The sequence below is a fragment of the Canis aureus genome, chromosome 1 (genome assembly GCF_053574225.1).
Source record: "Canis aureus isolate CA01 chromosome 1, VMU_Caureus_v.1.0, whole genome shotgun sequence".
Lineage (NCBI taxonomy): Eukaryota > Metazoa > Chordata > Mammalia > Carnivora > Canidae > Canis > Canis aureus.
This window is the reverse complement of record NC_135611.1, coordinates 99,062,159-99,079,825: the sequence shown is the minus strand read 5'-3', so window position 1 is coordinate 99,079,825 and position 17,667 is coordinate 99,062,159. Positions and strand designations below refer to the sequence as shown.

General features: G+C 55.0%; 1 protein-coding gene across 4 annotated transcripts in view; it reads left to right on the top strand.

Annotated features, from left to right (window-relative positions):
- Positions 1 to 17,667, top strand: part of FAM120A (family with sequence similarity 120 member A) — an 87,467-nt gene that overhangs the window by 30,884 nt on the left and 38,916 nt on the right. For all 4 annotated transcript variants that reach the window (XM_077910919.1, XM_077910921.1, XM_077910915.1 and 1 more), the window contains 4 exons: positions 2,041 to 2,169; positions 2,789 to 2,885; positions 12,743 to 12,840; positions 13,071 to 13,351. In XM_077910919.1, the coding sequence (XP_077767045.1) occupies positions 2,041 to 2,169; positions 2,789 to 2,885; positions 12,743 to 12,840; positions 13,071 to 13,351 (605 nt within the window). The remainder of the gene's footprint in view (positions 1 to 2,040; positions 2,170 to 2,788; positions 2,886 to 12,742; positions 12,841 to 13,070; positions 13,352 to 17,667) is intronic.

The window sequence follows — 17,667 nt, the reverse complement described above, 5'->3', positions numbered from 1 at the left end:
AAACGTATGAGGGATCATGCTTCTAAAAGGGATTCTGTGGGAAATAGTTTTGAGACTTGTGTGTAATCTTCGGTTGAATGTTTGGGGGGTTGTGCCCCAACTTGGTTTGAGAGGCTTGATTCTGGACAGCTGCAGGGCCATGGGGACTTGGGCGCTACTCGGAGTTGGAGATTGGGGGCTCAGGAGACTTGCTGGCAGCGTCAGGATGTCTGCAGGATGGAGAGTGGCAGGTAGTCATTGTCACCTGAGGCGGGATGGACTATGAGTGGCTCCCCATCGTCTGCAGAGGCACGGGGTCTGGGTACGTACTCCAAGAGGGATGATCTGTGCCACCTTGAGCCCCCCACCCCTTTGCAGATTTGGCCATTTTTATATCCCATAGGTTCTGTTCTCACTGTGTTGTCATCCATCTGTTCTGTATGTAAAACCCTTGTATGGCAGCCAGCCCAGCTGGGAGGGCCTTACTGGCTTTCAGGGTGCCAGGCCCACCCTGTGGAGGCCGGGAATCAAGGCCCTGGGCCCTTGGGCATGGCTGTCCCCATCCCCATGCTGTGTTCACGGAGGAGAAGGCGTTCCACAAGGATGGCACAGTGTTTCTGTCCTGGCTCCTCCCCTCTGGGCTGCCACCAGCTGGCCCTGCTCCTGCCCGGCCGTGGGACCAGACACCCCACAAGGGGGAGCACAGATGGGATCTCCATTCCTCCCAGACTGGCTGGCTCATGCTGTTCACCAGGCTTTGTCCCTGAGGAACACACGTGTACCCGTGGGCTCTCATCTTTGCAGGGAAGTTGAGTTTCCAGGACTGAGGCTGTGATGGGTGCACCAACGTACGTGGGGCTCTCTGGGGCCTTGTGCTGGGGTGTCCCTTCATGGGGGGCTGAGAATGCCACTCAGACATAGGGACCGGTGCCTCAAGGAAACCTGTTGCTTCTAGAAGAACAGAGTGTTGTCCATGCAGCTGAAGGTTTTCTTGATGGTGACTTAAAGGATAAACGTCAGTTTTTCTGGTGGGTTCTTCCAAGTCACACGCTCAGGCTCAGGTTGTTTGATTTTCTTCTGTGTTCTCTCTGTGTGTGGATATCTCAAAACAACTCAGATTTATCATCTTACTGTTCTGAAGGTCTCACTGGGCCAAAATTGAGGTATCTGCCGGCCACTGTCCCTCTGGAAGCTCTGGAAGGGGTTTGCTGGCTCTGCCAGGTTTAGGAGCCACCGTGCTCCTCAGCTCTGAGGCCAGTTCCCTGTTGGCATCCACCCTGGAGGACCCTGTGCTGACCCCAGACGGTCACAGGCTCAGGGCAGGAGCAGGTGGCTGTGGAGGCTCACAGCCTTTTGGGATCTGTGCTGTTTTTCATCTTTGTGATCTTCATGCCCAGATGAGAGATAAAGATTATTTTGTGCTATCATCTGATTTTTTTTTTAATTGCCAGAAACAAACTCAGTACCTGATTCATCTTTGTTCCTAAAAGAAGGATGTGACGATCATTATAGCCGAAGTCATATCTTTTTTTCATAGTGTTTTATTTAGTTTTTATGAAAGAGCCTAAAATCTTTTTTTTTTTAACTTACTTTTCATGGAATCAGTATTCTGGGACAATGAAATATTCCAACGCTTATCCTGTATGTCTTTCACCAGACATGACCGTCAGCATGAGGGGTCAGGGGCCCATCTTTGTTCTGTTCGAAGCCGACCTGGCTCTCTGGGGTGCTTCCGAGCCTGAGCTGCATGCACCTGGCACGGCCACCTGTTGGCTGGTGTAGGAAGGATGGATGTGTCTGCAGCCTGTGGTTTTTCGTGACATGTTCTCTGCTGTGGGGCACGGGGTTTGGGGCTCAGGATCGACGGTGAGCAGGTCGCAGAGGTGTCAGAAGTAACACAGGCCTGCCGGGTGCTCCATGACCTAGCTAGGTGGAAGAGGCCAGGTTGTATTGAATAGCTGAGGGCAGCTGGATACTGCTCACAGAGGGGTGTGACAGGGCCTGTAGCTGCCGGGTCCTGCACTGGGGGCTCCCGTACTGACCTGTACCCTTGTTCCTCAGGTCCGGGCCCACCAGCTGGTCCTGCCTCCATGCGATGTGGTGATCAAGGCTGTGGCCGACTACGTCCGCAACATCCAGGACCCCTCGGACTTGGATGCCGTAGCTAAAGATGTGTTCCAGCATTCTCAGGTACAGCGCAGGCTCTGAGCACTCTGCACATGGGGGTGGGGGTGGCGAGGCCCCTCCCTTGGCTCCCAGCCTCTCCTGCAGCCTGTGCCCGGAGGGCTCCAGGTGGATGCCTGGGCGATCTGCTGCTGCTCCGTTCTCTGTCACGATCCATGCATTTCCTGAGAAGACAGAGTAGTGTGTGGGCCGAGTGGAGTTGTGAAATGACTTGTCCATCCCTTAGGTGATGGTCAGGTGTTTCTTCTTCCTTTTTTGGAAAGGAGGGAATGTGAGTGGGTCAGGGTTAATAGAGGACATGAGGTGGGTATGAGCTCTGTGTCACTCTGGAAAGCTGAGACTGCTGTCCCACTCGCTGGACACGAGACGGAAATACTCCCCAGGCAGCACCGGGGACATGGCCCCGAGAAGCCCGGGTCTCTTGACGGAGTGCCAGTCGGGTACCCACGTCACTCTGGGAGGATTAGCGTTTGACTTGTGGATTCTCCTGCAGGGTTTTACTGTCAGTCTAAGCTCTGCTCTCACTTCAGAAGCTGTAGATGATGACACCGTGCTGAGTTGTGAGTGTGTTCACGCACACGACCAGTGCATGCCATTTACAAAGGTTTTCCTGCGTTTATTTCAGTCTAGAACAGATGACAAAGTTATTCGATTTAAGAGAGCAATTGGATATTACTCAGCGACTAGTAAGCCTATGGCATTTCACCCAGCACATTACTTAGGTAAGTAAATCCAAGCCTCTGAGATGGACGCTGACCGTTCAGTCAGCAGAGATTAAAGATGGGCCCCTGTTGTAGGTTTATTCACCCGAGGTGAGGTTTGCGCAGCTGGCATGAGCATGCAGAGCCGTGCTTCCTGGGCAAACACCGCAGTAGGCCCTGGAGGGTTGAGCAGGACAAATGGACCTCCTGGGAGTTGGGGTGGGCGCGGGGGCAGGCAGGAGGCGTCCAGGAGGTGCACTGGGGAGGCCTCGGCCTGCAGATGCCTCCGTAAATCCCTTCAGAAAAGTGGATGGGTGTCTTTCTTTTTGCTGCCTGTTTTTTTGTTTTTTAATTTTTTTTGCAAAAGACTAGATTTAACTCAGAGATTTGGAATTGGGGAATAAAAGTGATTATGAGCTGTTTTCCTGAAGCCTGCCTGGTGGTGTCCTCCAGGGAGGCTGTGAGGCCGTGAGCCTAAGTGCCAGGGTCCCCCCTGAGACCCAGGGCCCCACTCTGGGTCCAGAGCCATAGGCTCTCAGAGATCGTGCTGCGCTGCTGTGTCTGTCAAATTTGCTTCCACATTCCTGGTGTGGTTAGAGTGCCACCAGTTTGAAATGTCTCAGACTATTGTCCCTTTCCTGGTACGTTCACCAGTTCACTGCAGCATAGAGCGGCTATGTGCCTGGGGGGGCCACAGGTCACAGATGAGTGCTGGCCGCCGGAGGGGGTTCCTGTGGGTGGCCGGTGCCCAAGGAGGGCGGGGCTCCAGGCACGGTGGCTCCTCTGCCTGGACCCGAGGTCAGGGCTTTCAATTGTTAGGGTTCATCTCCGGGCCCTACAGCCACTGATTGGCACTGTCCCATCGTGCTGGGGGCAGACTCTCCGCTGTGCCTCCGACTCGGTCCTGGGGCCTGGTCCTGCTGGCTCCTGCAGGGGATGGGCCTCGGCGTCCTGCGGCCAGGTCTCCCTGATCTCTTGTGCTGGACACTCAGATCCTGGGTTCACTGTCACCTGTCAGAGGCCAGCAGCCATTGCATCTCTGTATACTTCCTGCCACCGTCTCCTAGGAATGTTGGGCCTGGGGCAGCCAAGTGCTTTCCCCCTTCACCCTCATGCCGCCATGGGAAAGTATTTGACTGACTGACTAGATCTAGGAAAAGCTGTTGATCTGGGACAGTGAGAGGATTGTGATTTGGGACCACTCTGCCGGACAGAGGGCAATGTGGCAGGGCCTCCGGGGATAGGCAGGGTCTGGTTCCAGGGGTGGATGCCCTGATCCCACTGCCTCCAGCCTCGGGCTTCCTGGTCGTGGAGCGGGGTGTGTGTGACACGCTCTGGGACGGCTCGTCTCCGGCCAGACGTGGTCCTCGTTCTCAGGGAGAGTGGCTACAAGGCAAGGAACCGTCTGCAGCCATAGCCTGGGAGGAGCTCCCGAGAGGGCGTCTGCCCCTCGTGTGTGCATATTGATGCTTGGTCCTCGTGTGATGTGGGACTTGAACAGTCACTGCAGTACCCTGGGTCTGGGAGCTTTCCTTAGGAGGCAGGCAGGTCGGGATGGACACGGGCACCAGCAGCGTCTGTGCTGGGCTGAGCTGCTAACCACAAGGTGGGCTTTAAGTTAGCTTTTAAATGGGAGCCGCTTTAAAACTCAGAATGTACAAAGTCCTTTTGTGTTCTTACATCAAACAACACGTGAAGGAAGTCCTATGGGTGAGGGGACATGCCTGGAATTTGGTTTCACTTCTTCTCAGTGGGTTTTGGGGAATGGTGGTGGGTTGGGGAAGAATTTGCAGTGTTGGGGGCAGTATTTTCAAGTGGGTCCATATGGGCGATAACTCCTGTCGTGTTACGTTAAAGCCTCCTCCCAGGGTCTCCTGGCGAGACTGGAGCCATGGGTGCAGAGTTCAGGGCAGCCAAGAGTGCAGGCTGGTAGTGGCCTGGAATGTGGGGGTGACCGAGGACAGGGGTCAGGGAAAGACTGGGAAGGAAGGTGTGTCTCAAGTAACAGACACAGTTTGGAGCAAGCAGAGATGGATTCATGTAAAAAGGCTTTGTTTCCCTGATAAGTATGAAGAAACGAGGTCATATGGGATGGTGCCACCCCTGTGCGTGTATGTGTGGCGCTGAGTGGGGAGCAGAGCCAAGGAGGAGCAGCGTGGGGTCGGGAGAGGCTCTGTTGGCGTCCCTTGTGACAACCCAACACATTTGCTGTAAAAACATTCTATGAGCAGTGGGGAGGTCCTGCGTGGTCTTTTCTGGTTTGGTCCATTATGTTCCCTGGGATGACACTCTCAGAATCATGAATGACCAGTGTTGAGATGTGACTTTCTCGCCCATTAGAGCCCGTCTTGTGTGAACCATGTTAGAAACTGGACTGTGTGTCATTTTGCCGACATTCAGAGCCTCACACCAGCCCCTTGGAGGCGACTGGGAGTGACAATGGGGAGTTGACTGTGACCTGGGCTCTCTGAACCCTGCTAGAGTGGACGTTCCAGCCCAGAACTGTGATGCCTCGGGAATCTGAGTCTTCCTGAGGGACAGCTTCCTGGCCTGGCCCCGGTCAGGTGGGCGGGCTGGTGGGGCTGCTGTGTTCCCGCATCTTCCAAGCCTGTGGGCCTCTGCTCTGCACACAGATGCTGAGGGTGTGAAGGTGATGGGCGGACAGGTGCACACACCTGCGCCGCGGCCCCATGGCCCCCCTCCCCACAGTGTAGCAAGGCCTCCCCTGCTTGGGGCGTGGTCCTTCTCACAGTGACAGATGGGCTCCAGTCCATACTGTCTTTGCACAGTGAACCCTAGAAATGATCTGTTTCTACATGGGATTTCAAAATCAGTTAACAGGTGAGATTAATATCCATTTTGTAAGCATTGAGAGTGTCAGAAACAGTGTGGGGACCCGTGACTTCGAGGTGGTACGATTTTGTGCTTTCATGATGAGCACATAACACCTGCACGTCCACCAGGTCCCTGGTGTGAATGTGGGTGCCCATGGGACTGGTCACACTGCAGGGTTGTCCACTGTGTGTGGTTCCTGGATGGAGCATGCTCCTGTGTCCTGGCTGCTGGAGCTCACCTGGGTGAAAACAGGGCCTGGTGAGTATGAAGACGTGCATGCTGCTTTCCTGGCCTCTTCCATGAAAGGTAGGTGAGCTCCCACTGCACACCTGCTATGACGGTCAGCATCCGGAGCACCAATAAGAACAGATGCGGGTGAGGATGTGGAGCCATGGGAGCGCACAGTCAGGCTGCAGGGGATGCTGACTGGTGCCGCTGCTTCGAAGACCGTGTGATGATGTCTCAGAAAACTAAAGACTCTCTTACATGGGGCCTGGCAGTCATGTACCTCCATGTCGACCCAGAGGACTAAAGACGTAGATCCGTACAAACTCTGCACATGATGTTTACCGCAGCGTGACTCATAACCACCGAAACTGGGAAGCATCGGGATGTCCTTCCGTGGGTGCCGACAAATAAACGGAGGTCCGTCCACGCACTGACATCATTCAGTGTTAAATAGGATGGGTTCTCAACTCACGAAGACCTTGGATTTGTTCGCTGAGTGAAAGTCTCCATCTTGTACGATTCTGGCTGCACAACGTTATCGAAAAGGCAGGGGAGGGATGCACGCAGGCAGAGCACACAGGAAGTTTAGGGCTGTGAAAGCATTTTGTAGACAGTGTCGTGGTGGGTATGCGTCCTTATTAATCTGTCCAAACCCAGAGAGTGAATACCTACAGGCACCCTGACATAGATGCCTGTCAGAATTAGAGTGTTCGCTGTCACGTGTATTGCACTAATGCAAGAAGGCGCTTTCTCCTAGGTTCTTGGTGGACCTAAAGCTGTCCCAGAAAGAGTTCTGTTAATTAAGACCCCAAGATCCTCCTGGCTGTGTTGGGCCTGTGGTGACACATGCTGGATGCTGGGCAGTGGGGACTGGGTGTGTTGTCCTGGCCCCTGTGTAGCGTGTGAGCAGGCAGTTCACGGATGACCCCCATCCACTGTGAGCAGGAGTGTCGCCGGGGGATGCAGAGGAGGAAGTGTGTTCCACGTGGAGGTGACCCCCAGGTGGAGGCAGTGTGTGAGGAGAAGCAGAGGGTGGTTAGAGCCCAGGACACAGGGAAGGGGCCGGGGGGCTGGTGGGTCCCAGGGCAGTGGCCGCTGGAGGCTCCCCACATTGTCTGGGGGCTGCAGGAGCTTGCCAAAGGGCTCCTGTGTTGAGCGTGCCCCATTGCTGTGGGGCGTGACCTGGAGCCTCTCCCCGTCGCTCCATCAGGCCCCCGTGCCCACGTGCTCCCTGAGTTTTGATCATGTATGTACCCCGAGTGCTGAGTGGGGATGTGGAAGCAGACGGGCTCCCTGGGGGTTCAGTGGGTGGGGGGGCTTCCCCAAAGAGACAAGGGGACGCCAGCAGCTGTGTGGCAGGAGCATCTGTACTCGGGTAAGGAGGGGGCTCCTGTGGCCCATGTGGCCGCCAGGTCCTTGTGAGGTGCGGCTCATCCCAGCAGAGATGGTTCCTGACGGCTGCCCTGCCAGGTGTGGCCTGGGTGGCTGGGTGGGGGTGCGACGGTGGCCAACTTTTGTGGCTTTCGTACATGCGGGCTGACGCTATCGGATGGGGGCTGCTCCAGGAAGCCAAGACTGGAGCGGCCACGGCCACAGGGAGGGGTCCTGGTGGCTGCATCCTCATGGGCCCTTCTCCCAGACCGGCTCCCAGGAGGGCACCCCTGACGGCTGCCTTGCTTGCAAGGAGGGGCCCCAGCCTGGGGCTGTGGCTCAGGGATGGGCCTGTGTAATCCTGAAGAGAAGTGGGGTTTGTCCGTGGCCGTGCTTCCGGGTTGTGGCTGTGCCACGTGCATCACCACACTGTCCCATGGACTCTGGCTGGGTTTTCAGGTGGGCAGTCTTTGCATCTCCACCATGTGCCCCCAGCCTGAGGGCGCGCTCAGCAGGTGTCACCCTGGATACGGGTTCACGGTTGGGGAAGAAAGATGCAGGCCCTGCGGGGCTTTGTTAGCTGACGAGGCTGGTGTGTCTCCAGGAAAGCAGGGTTGCCCAGGCGGGACCACGCGGACCCAGCACAGGGACAGAGTGTTCATGCGTGCCACGGCCCCGAACACAGACCCTTGCCTAGCTCTGGGCCTCGGGACTGCAGCAGGATGGCTGCACGTGCTGCCGACAGGCTGTCCGCTCCCACTGGCAGCATGTGCTCGGGCCCATTGCTCTGCCTGCCCTGGGAGGCCAGGCCCGCCCGGGCTGCGACGTAGCTGCTGCGTTGTCCCGGCTGCCGCCCCTGCTCGCCATCCGGTGTTTTGCTGTTGTTGTGATGACAGCCTTTTAAATTTCCGGTGTCACCATTTTTTGCATGTTAGACTGCTATGTACTTTAGCAAGTTTTTGAAACTTGGCCTTAGAGTTCTCACTCAAGCCACCATTTTCTTGTTTTTGTTTAAGCTTTTTTATTGTGGAAAAACTTTAAACGCCACCGTCTGTACGAGGGCAATGTCCGAGCAGCGGCATGCCCACCAGCAAGGTCAGCAAATGGTGTTTGTTTCCCGTCTTTCTTGAAAGAAACACGTGAGGCTTTCCTGAGAGTCTCGTCTGTCCCCACAGACGGGTTTCTGTGTTTCTTTACCTCTGTGTGTGGAAGGGTGGGAGGTGTTTCTACATGTCACCAGAGGTTGTATTGTGTGTCATTCTGCCCTTGCTAATTTTGGAGACGTGTCCACGTGTCCAACTGTTGGCATTTTTACCTCAGGCTGGTGCGTGTGGTACTGGGGTTGGCTCCGCCGGTTAATGGGGTCGGCTCTACCTGAGGGAAGCCATGGAGCAGAAATTGGCCTCATCTTTCTCCCTCTTGGTTCTTGAGTGTTGTCTTCAGGCCCGACATCTGTTCCCATGACCTTTCATTCAGATTTTTGAGAGTTTATTTTAGTCCCTGTGCCCTGAAGTGAAATAATCTGTCTGGTCTCATGGCTTTTTGAAAGGTCATTTTTTTTTTGAAAACCTAAAAATCAGTCATCACGGTGGGGAACTGAAACTGCGTCTGCTGTCAGCAGCCACTCGCAGGGTATGTCCCTGCGTGATGACGAGCTCATCATCACATCTGACGGCGACAGAGGGCGCAGCCACTTGGCTTAGCGGGGACTCTTATGCAGGCTGTGCATTTCTGAGGTCCGCAGCGGCTTGGGGCTCATGAGGCTGCGTAGGAAACTTTCCCACTCCTCATCTCCGCCAGCCTATGTGCACACGTCCTCCGCTGTGGAGTGAGTGAGCCGGGAGCTGCACAGATTGGGATACAACTTGGGACACGTCCATCACTTGTGAGACTCCTGTTCCTGAAGACTCACACACAGTGTGGGCTTGAGCATTGCTGTGCTGCGAGGTCCACGTCGCTGCCAGATTCTGGGGGTGGGGGTCACGCTGCTGGCTCCTGGCCGTGGAACGCCCTTGCCCACAGCCCCACGCCCTGGTCCCGCCCGGTGAGCTGCTCGAGTTCTGGAGCTCTGCCTCCTACTGGCCTCGGTGTGCTGCCCTGGGGCCCTGGGGCGCTTGGGGGCCTCTGTGCTTGACCCTTAGCCTTGCACTTGGCCGGCTGATGCTTCTCTGTACATGGCGCCTCTGACTCCTGTCGGGGGCCTCGCCGTCCAGCTCAGCCCCCAGGAGCCAGTGTCCCTGTAAGGTTACGGCATTCAGCCCCTCAGAGCTGGCCGCTTCCTCTCCTCCTGCCTCTGCCCTCACGATCTTTGGCCCGTGGCCTGCCTTCCAGAAGCTACTCACCTGGAAGAGGATGGAAACAAGTCCAACAACATTATCTATGTGGCTGTGTCTTTGCTTCCGTGGAATATGAACACCGAGAAAATGTGTCCATTTCCATATGGTCTAACGTCGTTGGAAAATGGGACCCTTTTTATAGGTATTGAAAATTAGTATTGGTGATATGGAACATACTGACTTACTCTTGGAGCCTGAATGGTCAAAGCTCTGTTTTTGGTACCACACTTGAAAATCACACCCCTGTTGGCATCAGAGAATTCTAAGAATTCTTACTGCGTTAGCCTCGTTTTGGCTGGCCTGATGTCCCTGCAGTGACATGCCAGGCGGTGGCTGGGGCGTGTGTGGCCGTCTGGTTCTCAGCAGAGCTTGTGGTCAGCACCGTTCCTTCTCCGGATGCGCCTTCTCTTTGGAGAGCAGCTGTGCAGCTCCACGCGGGCACCACCATGACGGGCAGCGGGCAGCAGGTGGCCTCTCACTCATGGTGCAGTGCACTCTGTGCACCTGTCAGGCTGCCATGCGTGTGCATTTCTCGTCATTCACAGAGAAGTCTTTGAAAATTCTTTTAATTGTGAAAATATTTTTCATCTAGTAAACAGGTTTTCCACCTTTCGGGGTCCATCTGCATGGTCTGCTGACAGCAGCCTGTCTTTCTGAGCAGAGTGTCTGGGCGGGTGGGGGACAAGCTGGTGGTGCTCACTTCCATGCATGAGCTGAGGTCAGTCGGGGTCAGTCCCAAGAAAGATGACTTTGTCACGCAGCTGGTGGCTTGAGGGCACCAAGAGGCAGCACTGGCGCCTGGAGGCACCGTGCCCAAAGGGAGGCAGCCTTCAGAGAAGTGTAGACAGATTAATTCCCTTATTGGACTAAGTTCTGATAGTTCAGTAACTAGCCTTGTAGGTTATCAAAGGTTTATTTGAGGTCAGCAATTACAAGGTGATTTACAAAGTATTCTTTCTTAGAAAATCTCTGCTTTTAAGATATAGTTTGTTTTTGTTTTTAGGGAAAGTTTGTGCTTTTCAGGAAGTTTATAGCACGTAGTGGACACAAGTAGAGGGAAGCAAAAGGATCCCCTTCCGTCCCAATGCAGCTGATTGGCGTGGCCGACCCTGTCCACTTTCCATGTGATTACTGAGAAGTCGCGTGGGGCAGGTCAGCCACAAGAGCTCATAAACTGCACTTACCACGGTGACTTAATTTGAAGTGGCGGAGCTTCAGTGGATGGAGGCCATAGTGTTCTTTGTGCCAAAATCTGGCCACAATCCAGAATCTCCTAAGAAGGAACCTAACCAGTTACTGCATCTTGTCTCTCAGACTCGGAAGTTCTGACCTCTGGCTCAGAACCATTTGGTCAGAAATGTGTCTCTATGTGTTTGTGTGTGCACACGTGTGCATTTATGTGGGGAGAGTGTGCATGAACAAGCATGTGCATGTGTGGGGTGAATGCATATATATGTCTGCACTAAATGTGCATATGTGTATATGGGATGAGTGCATGTAGTAAGCATGTGTGTGCCTATGCATGTATGGGTGTGTGTGCTTGTATGTAGGTGAGTGTGTGTGTCTGTGTGTCCTGAGTGTGTACATTTGGTGAACATGCGTTGTGGGCACATGTACACATGTTGGGTGAGTGCACATACATGTGTGGTGAATGAGCATGTTGCGTGTATTTGGGGTGAGTGCATGTGTATGTGGTGAGCGTGCATGTGTATTTGGGGTGAGCATGTGGGTGGGCGCGCACGTGTGCCAGCGTTGTCTTTCCCAGCTGCCCCCCACAGTTGTGGAAGTCGTGTCTCGAGCTTTCTTTCAGTGCAGGCTGTGTGCCAGGCTCTCACAGTGAGCCGCAGCTTCCAGCACGTGGGTCGTCGTTGGGTGGGGGGAGGTGGCTCCACAGGCAGGGACTGGGTGGCTCTGGGAGCTTGGGTGCCAGAAGGGGAGAGGAGTGAGGGTTTGGATTTTGGGGTGCTTTGTTACTGTTTTTACTTAAATGTGTTTATTTATCTTGGCATGTTGGTGAGATGAGAGGTTGTCGTGGTTTGTGAATCCTTGTTTGGCCTGGTGTCACTCAGATTCTCAAGTGGAAGGGACGCCCTTCTTGGTCAAGGATGTTGGCATTCAGGGGTCTCTAAGCTTGCTTTTGTTCAGTTCCTAAAAGAAGCCTACAGGGGAGGAGGAGATCGTGTAGCTCAGGGTCCCCGTGTCTGCTGTGTGTTCCCACGTGGGGACCCTTGGGGCTCCTTGCAGCTGGGCCTCACAGGGACCCCATGCCTGACTGTTTACTGGAGGCACAGAGCCCCAAAAGGTGTCCTTGCCATTTTTATTGCATTAGTAAGTAGTTTGTGGTATTTGGAAGTGTGATGTTGAGGCCAAGTCCTCGTCACTGCGTGTCGGTCACTATGTTGTCCAGCCAAGGCACCCTCTCCTCAGACTCTGGGAGACTGAGGTCTTGGGTGTGCAGGTGTGCAGGCCCGTGGGCCGAGCTGATGGCCCCGAGTTCCATGTGAGCACTTAGCTCAGCCCTGACTTGTTTCCACAGCACTTCTGCACACACTTATGCTCTGGGCTGCGCTGGCATACGTCAGCATGGGTGGAAGTAAGTGCAGTGCACACTAGGGCAGGTTTACAGTCCCGTCCTGAGAGCTCAGCGTGCCCTGTCACATCGTGCTACATGCAACCTCATCATGGTTTTGCTTAACAGGGAAGAACTGAAAAGTACTGGCAACAGCTTCCATGCTTCACTGTTTAATACCTGAGACCTGAATTTTAGTCTAAATAGGGATATTTCATTGCCTCACTTACCACAGGGAAGTGTCTATCCCTGCCTTGTCCTTAGTGCTGGAGGCCCTAGGGCTTAAGGAGGGCAGGGAGGGGGGTGCGGGTGGGTGGGCTAGACACCTGTAGGTTCAAATCTCAGCCCCAGTCTGTAGGGTTGATCACCATAAAGTGAACTATTTAATGTGAAACATGAATTTTTAATTTCTAATTTTTTCAGTGGTGTGTGGTCACCTGGGGAGGGACAGGGCGGGTGGGACACATGTTGGCCACCGTGGTGTCCCAGGGTGTGTCCTCCACTAACAGTCGTGCTTTCTTTCCCTGTTGATGGAGCAGCCAGACCAAATCCGTTTGGAATGCCTGGGATCGTGCCACCGTATGTCCCCCCCCAGATGCTCAACATTCCACAGACCCCTCTGCAAGCAAAGCCTGTGGTAAGACCCTCCGCCCTGCAGCTGGTTGGCCTGCCTGGGGGTGCTGCCCCCGACAGCTGCACACGCATTGGGTTTTACTGAGAGCTGAGATAATCTCCCGAGCTGTTGGGCTTATCTGTGCAGCAGGTGCCAGTGTTCCTTGAATTAAAACGTAGCTGAGACCAGGCGGGGCCAACGGGGGCCAGGCCCTGTAGCCCCCGTGCGTGCATGACCTCTGCCCTGTGTTTCAGGCCCCACAGGTGCCCAGCCCAGGTGCTGCGGGTCAGGGCCCACACCCATACAGCCTCGCTGAGCCGGCCCTTGCTTTGGAGACAACTGGGAAGAGTCTGACCGAGCACAGCACCTACGGCAACATTCCTCATGAAGGAAAGCATACCCCGCTGTACGAACGGTCATCCCCGATTCATCCGGCTCCGGGCGGCAGCCCCAACCATGTGGACTCAGCATACTTCCCAGGGTCTTCTACATCGTCGTCATCCGATAACGATGAAGGCGGTGGAGCAGCTGCAAAGTGAGTGGGGTGAGGTGTAGCTGGTGTGAGGCCAGACATGTACCGGGTGTGAGGCCTGGCCAGTAGCCCAGTCTTGGGGAAGCCGCCTTCCATCCTCCCACGGCCCAGCGTTGTGTGCAGAGATGTCATTTGTGGCAGAAAAGTGACATCCCTTTGCACAGACTAGGGCATCTTGATCACAAGCAGTGGAGGTTAGACACTTTCTCAGGGCTTCTTGGGCTGAGGGACTGTTTCAGCACCATTCCAGCTGTGGCCTCAGGCCGCTCCTCTGCTGGGGAGGAGTTTTGGGAAAATTGGTTTGTGTGGCCCTTAGACATGGTGACGTTACCAGGTCAAGTGCTGCTGACTCTTCTGTCCCCTGGGCTGTGAAACCCAGTCCCACCCCCAGAAAGCATTTTATGTTAGACACTGGTGACTTCCGGTTTTGGCTTCTGGATCATGGGGAGCTCTGAATTTCCTTCTCTCCTGAATTGAATCTAGAACTCAGATCTCAGCTCAGCAGCTTGTAGACTGTTCCTGAAATCATGGCATTCACCCGACACAACCAGAGAAAGCTGCCATCTGGGTTGGAACTCCTGCTGGAGGGGAGTATTTTAGATGTGTGTCCTTGAGTAAATGAATTTTGAAATACGTAATTTGTTAGAATCTGATCAAGAAGGTCTTAAATGCACTGTCTTCCTCCTCTTCTGAAGCACTGTTCCGTTTTAAGAAACCTGATTCACCAACAGAGAAGGAACAGGGAAGAGCAAGGGCCTCCCATACTTCTGGGTCTGCTCCTCATCGGTGCTCTCTGGCTAGGGACCCTTGGCGCTCCGTCAATGGAAATGGTTTCTCGTCCTCTGCAAGTTCTCCTTGGGCGTGAAGCCTGAGGCTGGCCCTCCCCTCTCCTCATCTGTGGAGGGGCCGTGAGTGTCCGCTGACCTCAGGCGGCAGTCACAGTGGGGTTTGCTGCCATGCAGGGACTGTGTGCTCTGCACAGCAGCAGAGCATGACCCTGCACGTAAATCCGTACCAGGATCTTGTAATTCTAAAATCCCAAGGTTAATAACAAGTTGTACCTTTGCATTCACGCTTCCATGTGAACCTTTTGGAAAGGGACTATAGTGAGGATCTGTTGAGTGTGCAAATGAGAACCACTGCTCATGTCTCTGAAGCCCTGCCCCTTTGAAATTCGAAGGCACTGAGTGTTCTCTGTTACAGATCATCTCATGCCAACATGACGAAGGTTCGGTCTAGCAAAAGATGCTCTTCCTAGACAGCCGGGAGCAAGGCCCAAAGCAGGGGGGGGCGTGTGGGGTCACGGCTCCCTGCCCCGAGGTGGGTGTCATGTGGCTCTGTGCCCTGAATGTGCACAGCGTTACAGAAGATGGTGTATAGGGAGGCCAGAGGGTGCCTCCTGGCTGCCGCTCGGGTTCACACGGTGGCACGCGTGCCACGTGTGTGTGTGTGTGTGTGTGTGTGTGAGAGAGAGAGAGAGAGAAAGACAGATGCCGGGCAGGCCACCCCATATCCCTGCTTCCCCTCTTCTCCTGCCCCTGCTTTAATACCACAGCGGCCCCTGGGCCCTGGAGCTGGGGAGTGCTGCAGGACTGGGAGTCCGGGTGGTCACTCCCACGGGTCTGGGTGTGGTCTGGCCCCGGAGGCAGAGGCCCTGCCGAGGCTGTCCTGGGCCTCCTGCTTGCTCTCCGCTGGTTCTCTCTTGGCCCTGCGTCTACCAGAGGATGGAGCCCGGGGCCTGCAGCAGGTCTTCCAGACCCGATGGTCATTTTCAGGTGACGGAGGAATGAAAACACACTGCTTTCCATCAGTGTGCTTTGTCTCCCGCGTTCTCAGAGCGCCGTGAGCGTGTACTTCCACTGTGTTCTCGGTGCACATCTTTAAGGGAAGTCCTGCACCGTTTCCCTTCCTTCCTGCTGTTGTCGGATCCTTGTGGTCATGTTTCGGTTGGATTTACAAGTAAGACAGTCTTCGTGGAGGTGTGAGTCTCATACTATTTTCATAGATGCATCAGGTTTTTGATCCTGCATCCAGTCTGAGTTCGCTGATTTACTTGGTTCTTTGTCGTATATGTTTCTGTAATTTCGACGTCAGTACAAAGTCAGAGAACTGAGATGTCAGGAAATACGGTCGCAGAAGCCTCTCATGAGCCAGCTGGATGGACAGCACTCTGCGGGCACCAGTGGATGTTTGAACACCTGGTGCTCTGGGGCCTGTCCTCACACAGCCATCTGAAAGTCTGTCAGGAAAGAATGTGGATGTAATTCCTGTGCATTTTGTGGGCTCATTTATGTGGATTGCTGTTTCCTACTCCGGGTTGCAATGCCTCTGTTGGGGTATGCTCCGCCTGCCTGCTGAGGGCCTGGGGGACCAGATCTGGGCGGTGCCTGAGGGCCTGTGCACCATGTGTGGACTCTGGCCCCGGCCTCGCACAGTGGGTTCTGGCAGCCTTGTGGTGGTTTCCCACCAGGCCCAGCGTGGATGGGAAGCTTCTGGCTTCCTTCAAGTAGATCAGCCGATGCGTAATGGCAGTGAGTGGTAGATGGCGTTCCTGTGGTGTCAAAGCACCGCGCCCACATCAGTGAGACACTAAAGAATGTGCTTCCAGTGCGCCTTCTCCCCTCAAGTGGTTGTGCCATTGGGCTGTTCTGTGCTGTGTCCCCTCAGGCTCCTTCCCCAACGACACAGCGAGAACCCCGTCTGTCCCGGAGCTCTGGCCCTGGCCCTACACAGGCTGCTATGGCTATGGGTTCTTCCTTCTGGAACCAGACAGGCAGCCGCTTCACGGGGCAGCATACCTTCGCTGCCTTTGTAAAAACAGTTTGAGGGACTCTTCTCTCAATAAAATGCTGTAATCTGGGCAGCCCCGGTGGCACAGCGGTTTAGCGCCGCCTGCAGCCCGGGGCATGATCCTGGAGACCCTGGATCGAGTCCCGCGTCGGGCTCTCTGCATGGAGCCTGCTTCTCCCTCTGCCTGTGTCTCTGCCTCTCTCTCTCTCTCTGCATCTCTATGAATGAATGAATAAATAAATAAATAATCTTTAAAAGTAAAATAAAATAAAATGCTGTAATCCTCCCGCCGTCATGGAAGGGGGTCTGCACAGACCCAGGAGGGTGTTCGTGTGGGGCCTATCTGCCTGTGCCAGGTGGTTGAGTCCCCTTTCGTGGCCAGATTGGGGCGTCCCAGCAGAGCGTGAGAGGCACACGCGGACGCCAGGCCCGTCGGACTGTTGTGTAGGAGCCAGGCCGCCACTTACTCCATTCCCGACTTCTTGTGAGAGGACGTGTGGCGTGGGCTCACATTGGAGTGGATGGACAGTACCTGCTGTGGTGGTGGGGGCCCAGCACCCTGGCTCTGAAGTGGGAGCCCCTGGCCTCGGGCCCTCAGAGCTCTATGGGTCCAGGCCCTTCCCCCCGTGGAGGAGCACAGGTTGATGATAATGGACGCAGTTTGTTGCAGGCCAGCTGCACTTGTGCTCACCTGGTGACCTCCCACACATGGCATGCTCTTGCTGGGGACTCGATCCTTTACCCTGCTCTCCTGTCTTGTTGCTTCCTACCTGGTTTCATTTGCCTTGCTCTTTCTTTGCTGTTGACCACTTAGCCGCTTGTGGTCAGCATCCCACCCTCACCCTCACCTCACTCTCACCTCATCCTCACCCTCGGTGTGCATAGATGCCTTTACCTTACCCTCACCCTCATCCTCGATGCGCACAGATGCCCTCACCTCACTCTCACCCTCACCTCACCTTCACCCTGACCCTCGGTGTGCATGGACGCCCTCACCTCACCCTCACCCTCACTTTCACATCACCCTCACCTCACCCTCACCCTTGCCTTACCCTCACCCTCACCCTCGGTGTGCATGGACACCAGCACCCCCTCCCCCCCGACTAGGCCCACATGTGGGAAGGAACGCTGTGTGGAGGGTGGTTTGCTGTCTCTCACCAGCTTTGGTGTAGGGGAGCCCTTGTGTCAGCTGTAAAGTGAGGCCCGCAGAGCAGGGTGGTGTGTTGGCCTGCTGCCACTCAGCCTATCTGTATGGCCCCTTGGCCGTGTGCAGGGCCTACCTCCCTGAGCCTGCCTCCTGTCCGCAGGGTGCAGCGGGAACATCAGGCTTCCTGCGGCTTGTGTGGGTCCTCGCAGGTCGCTCCAGAGCATGGCCGGCACCGGGGCCCGTTCTGAGCTGTTGTAGAGTGAAACAACTAACTGCGTGTTCTCCAGGGGGAGGCATCTATCATGTGTCGGGAGCTTGTTTCAGGTTGTAAAGTGACATAGTCATTGTAGTGAAATGAAATGCTCTGGACCTGAGAAAAGTT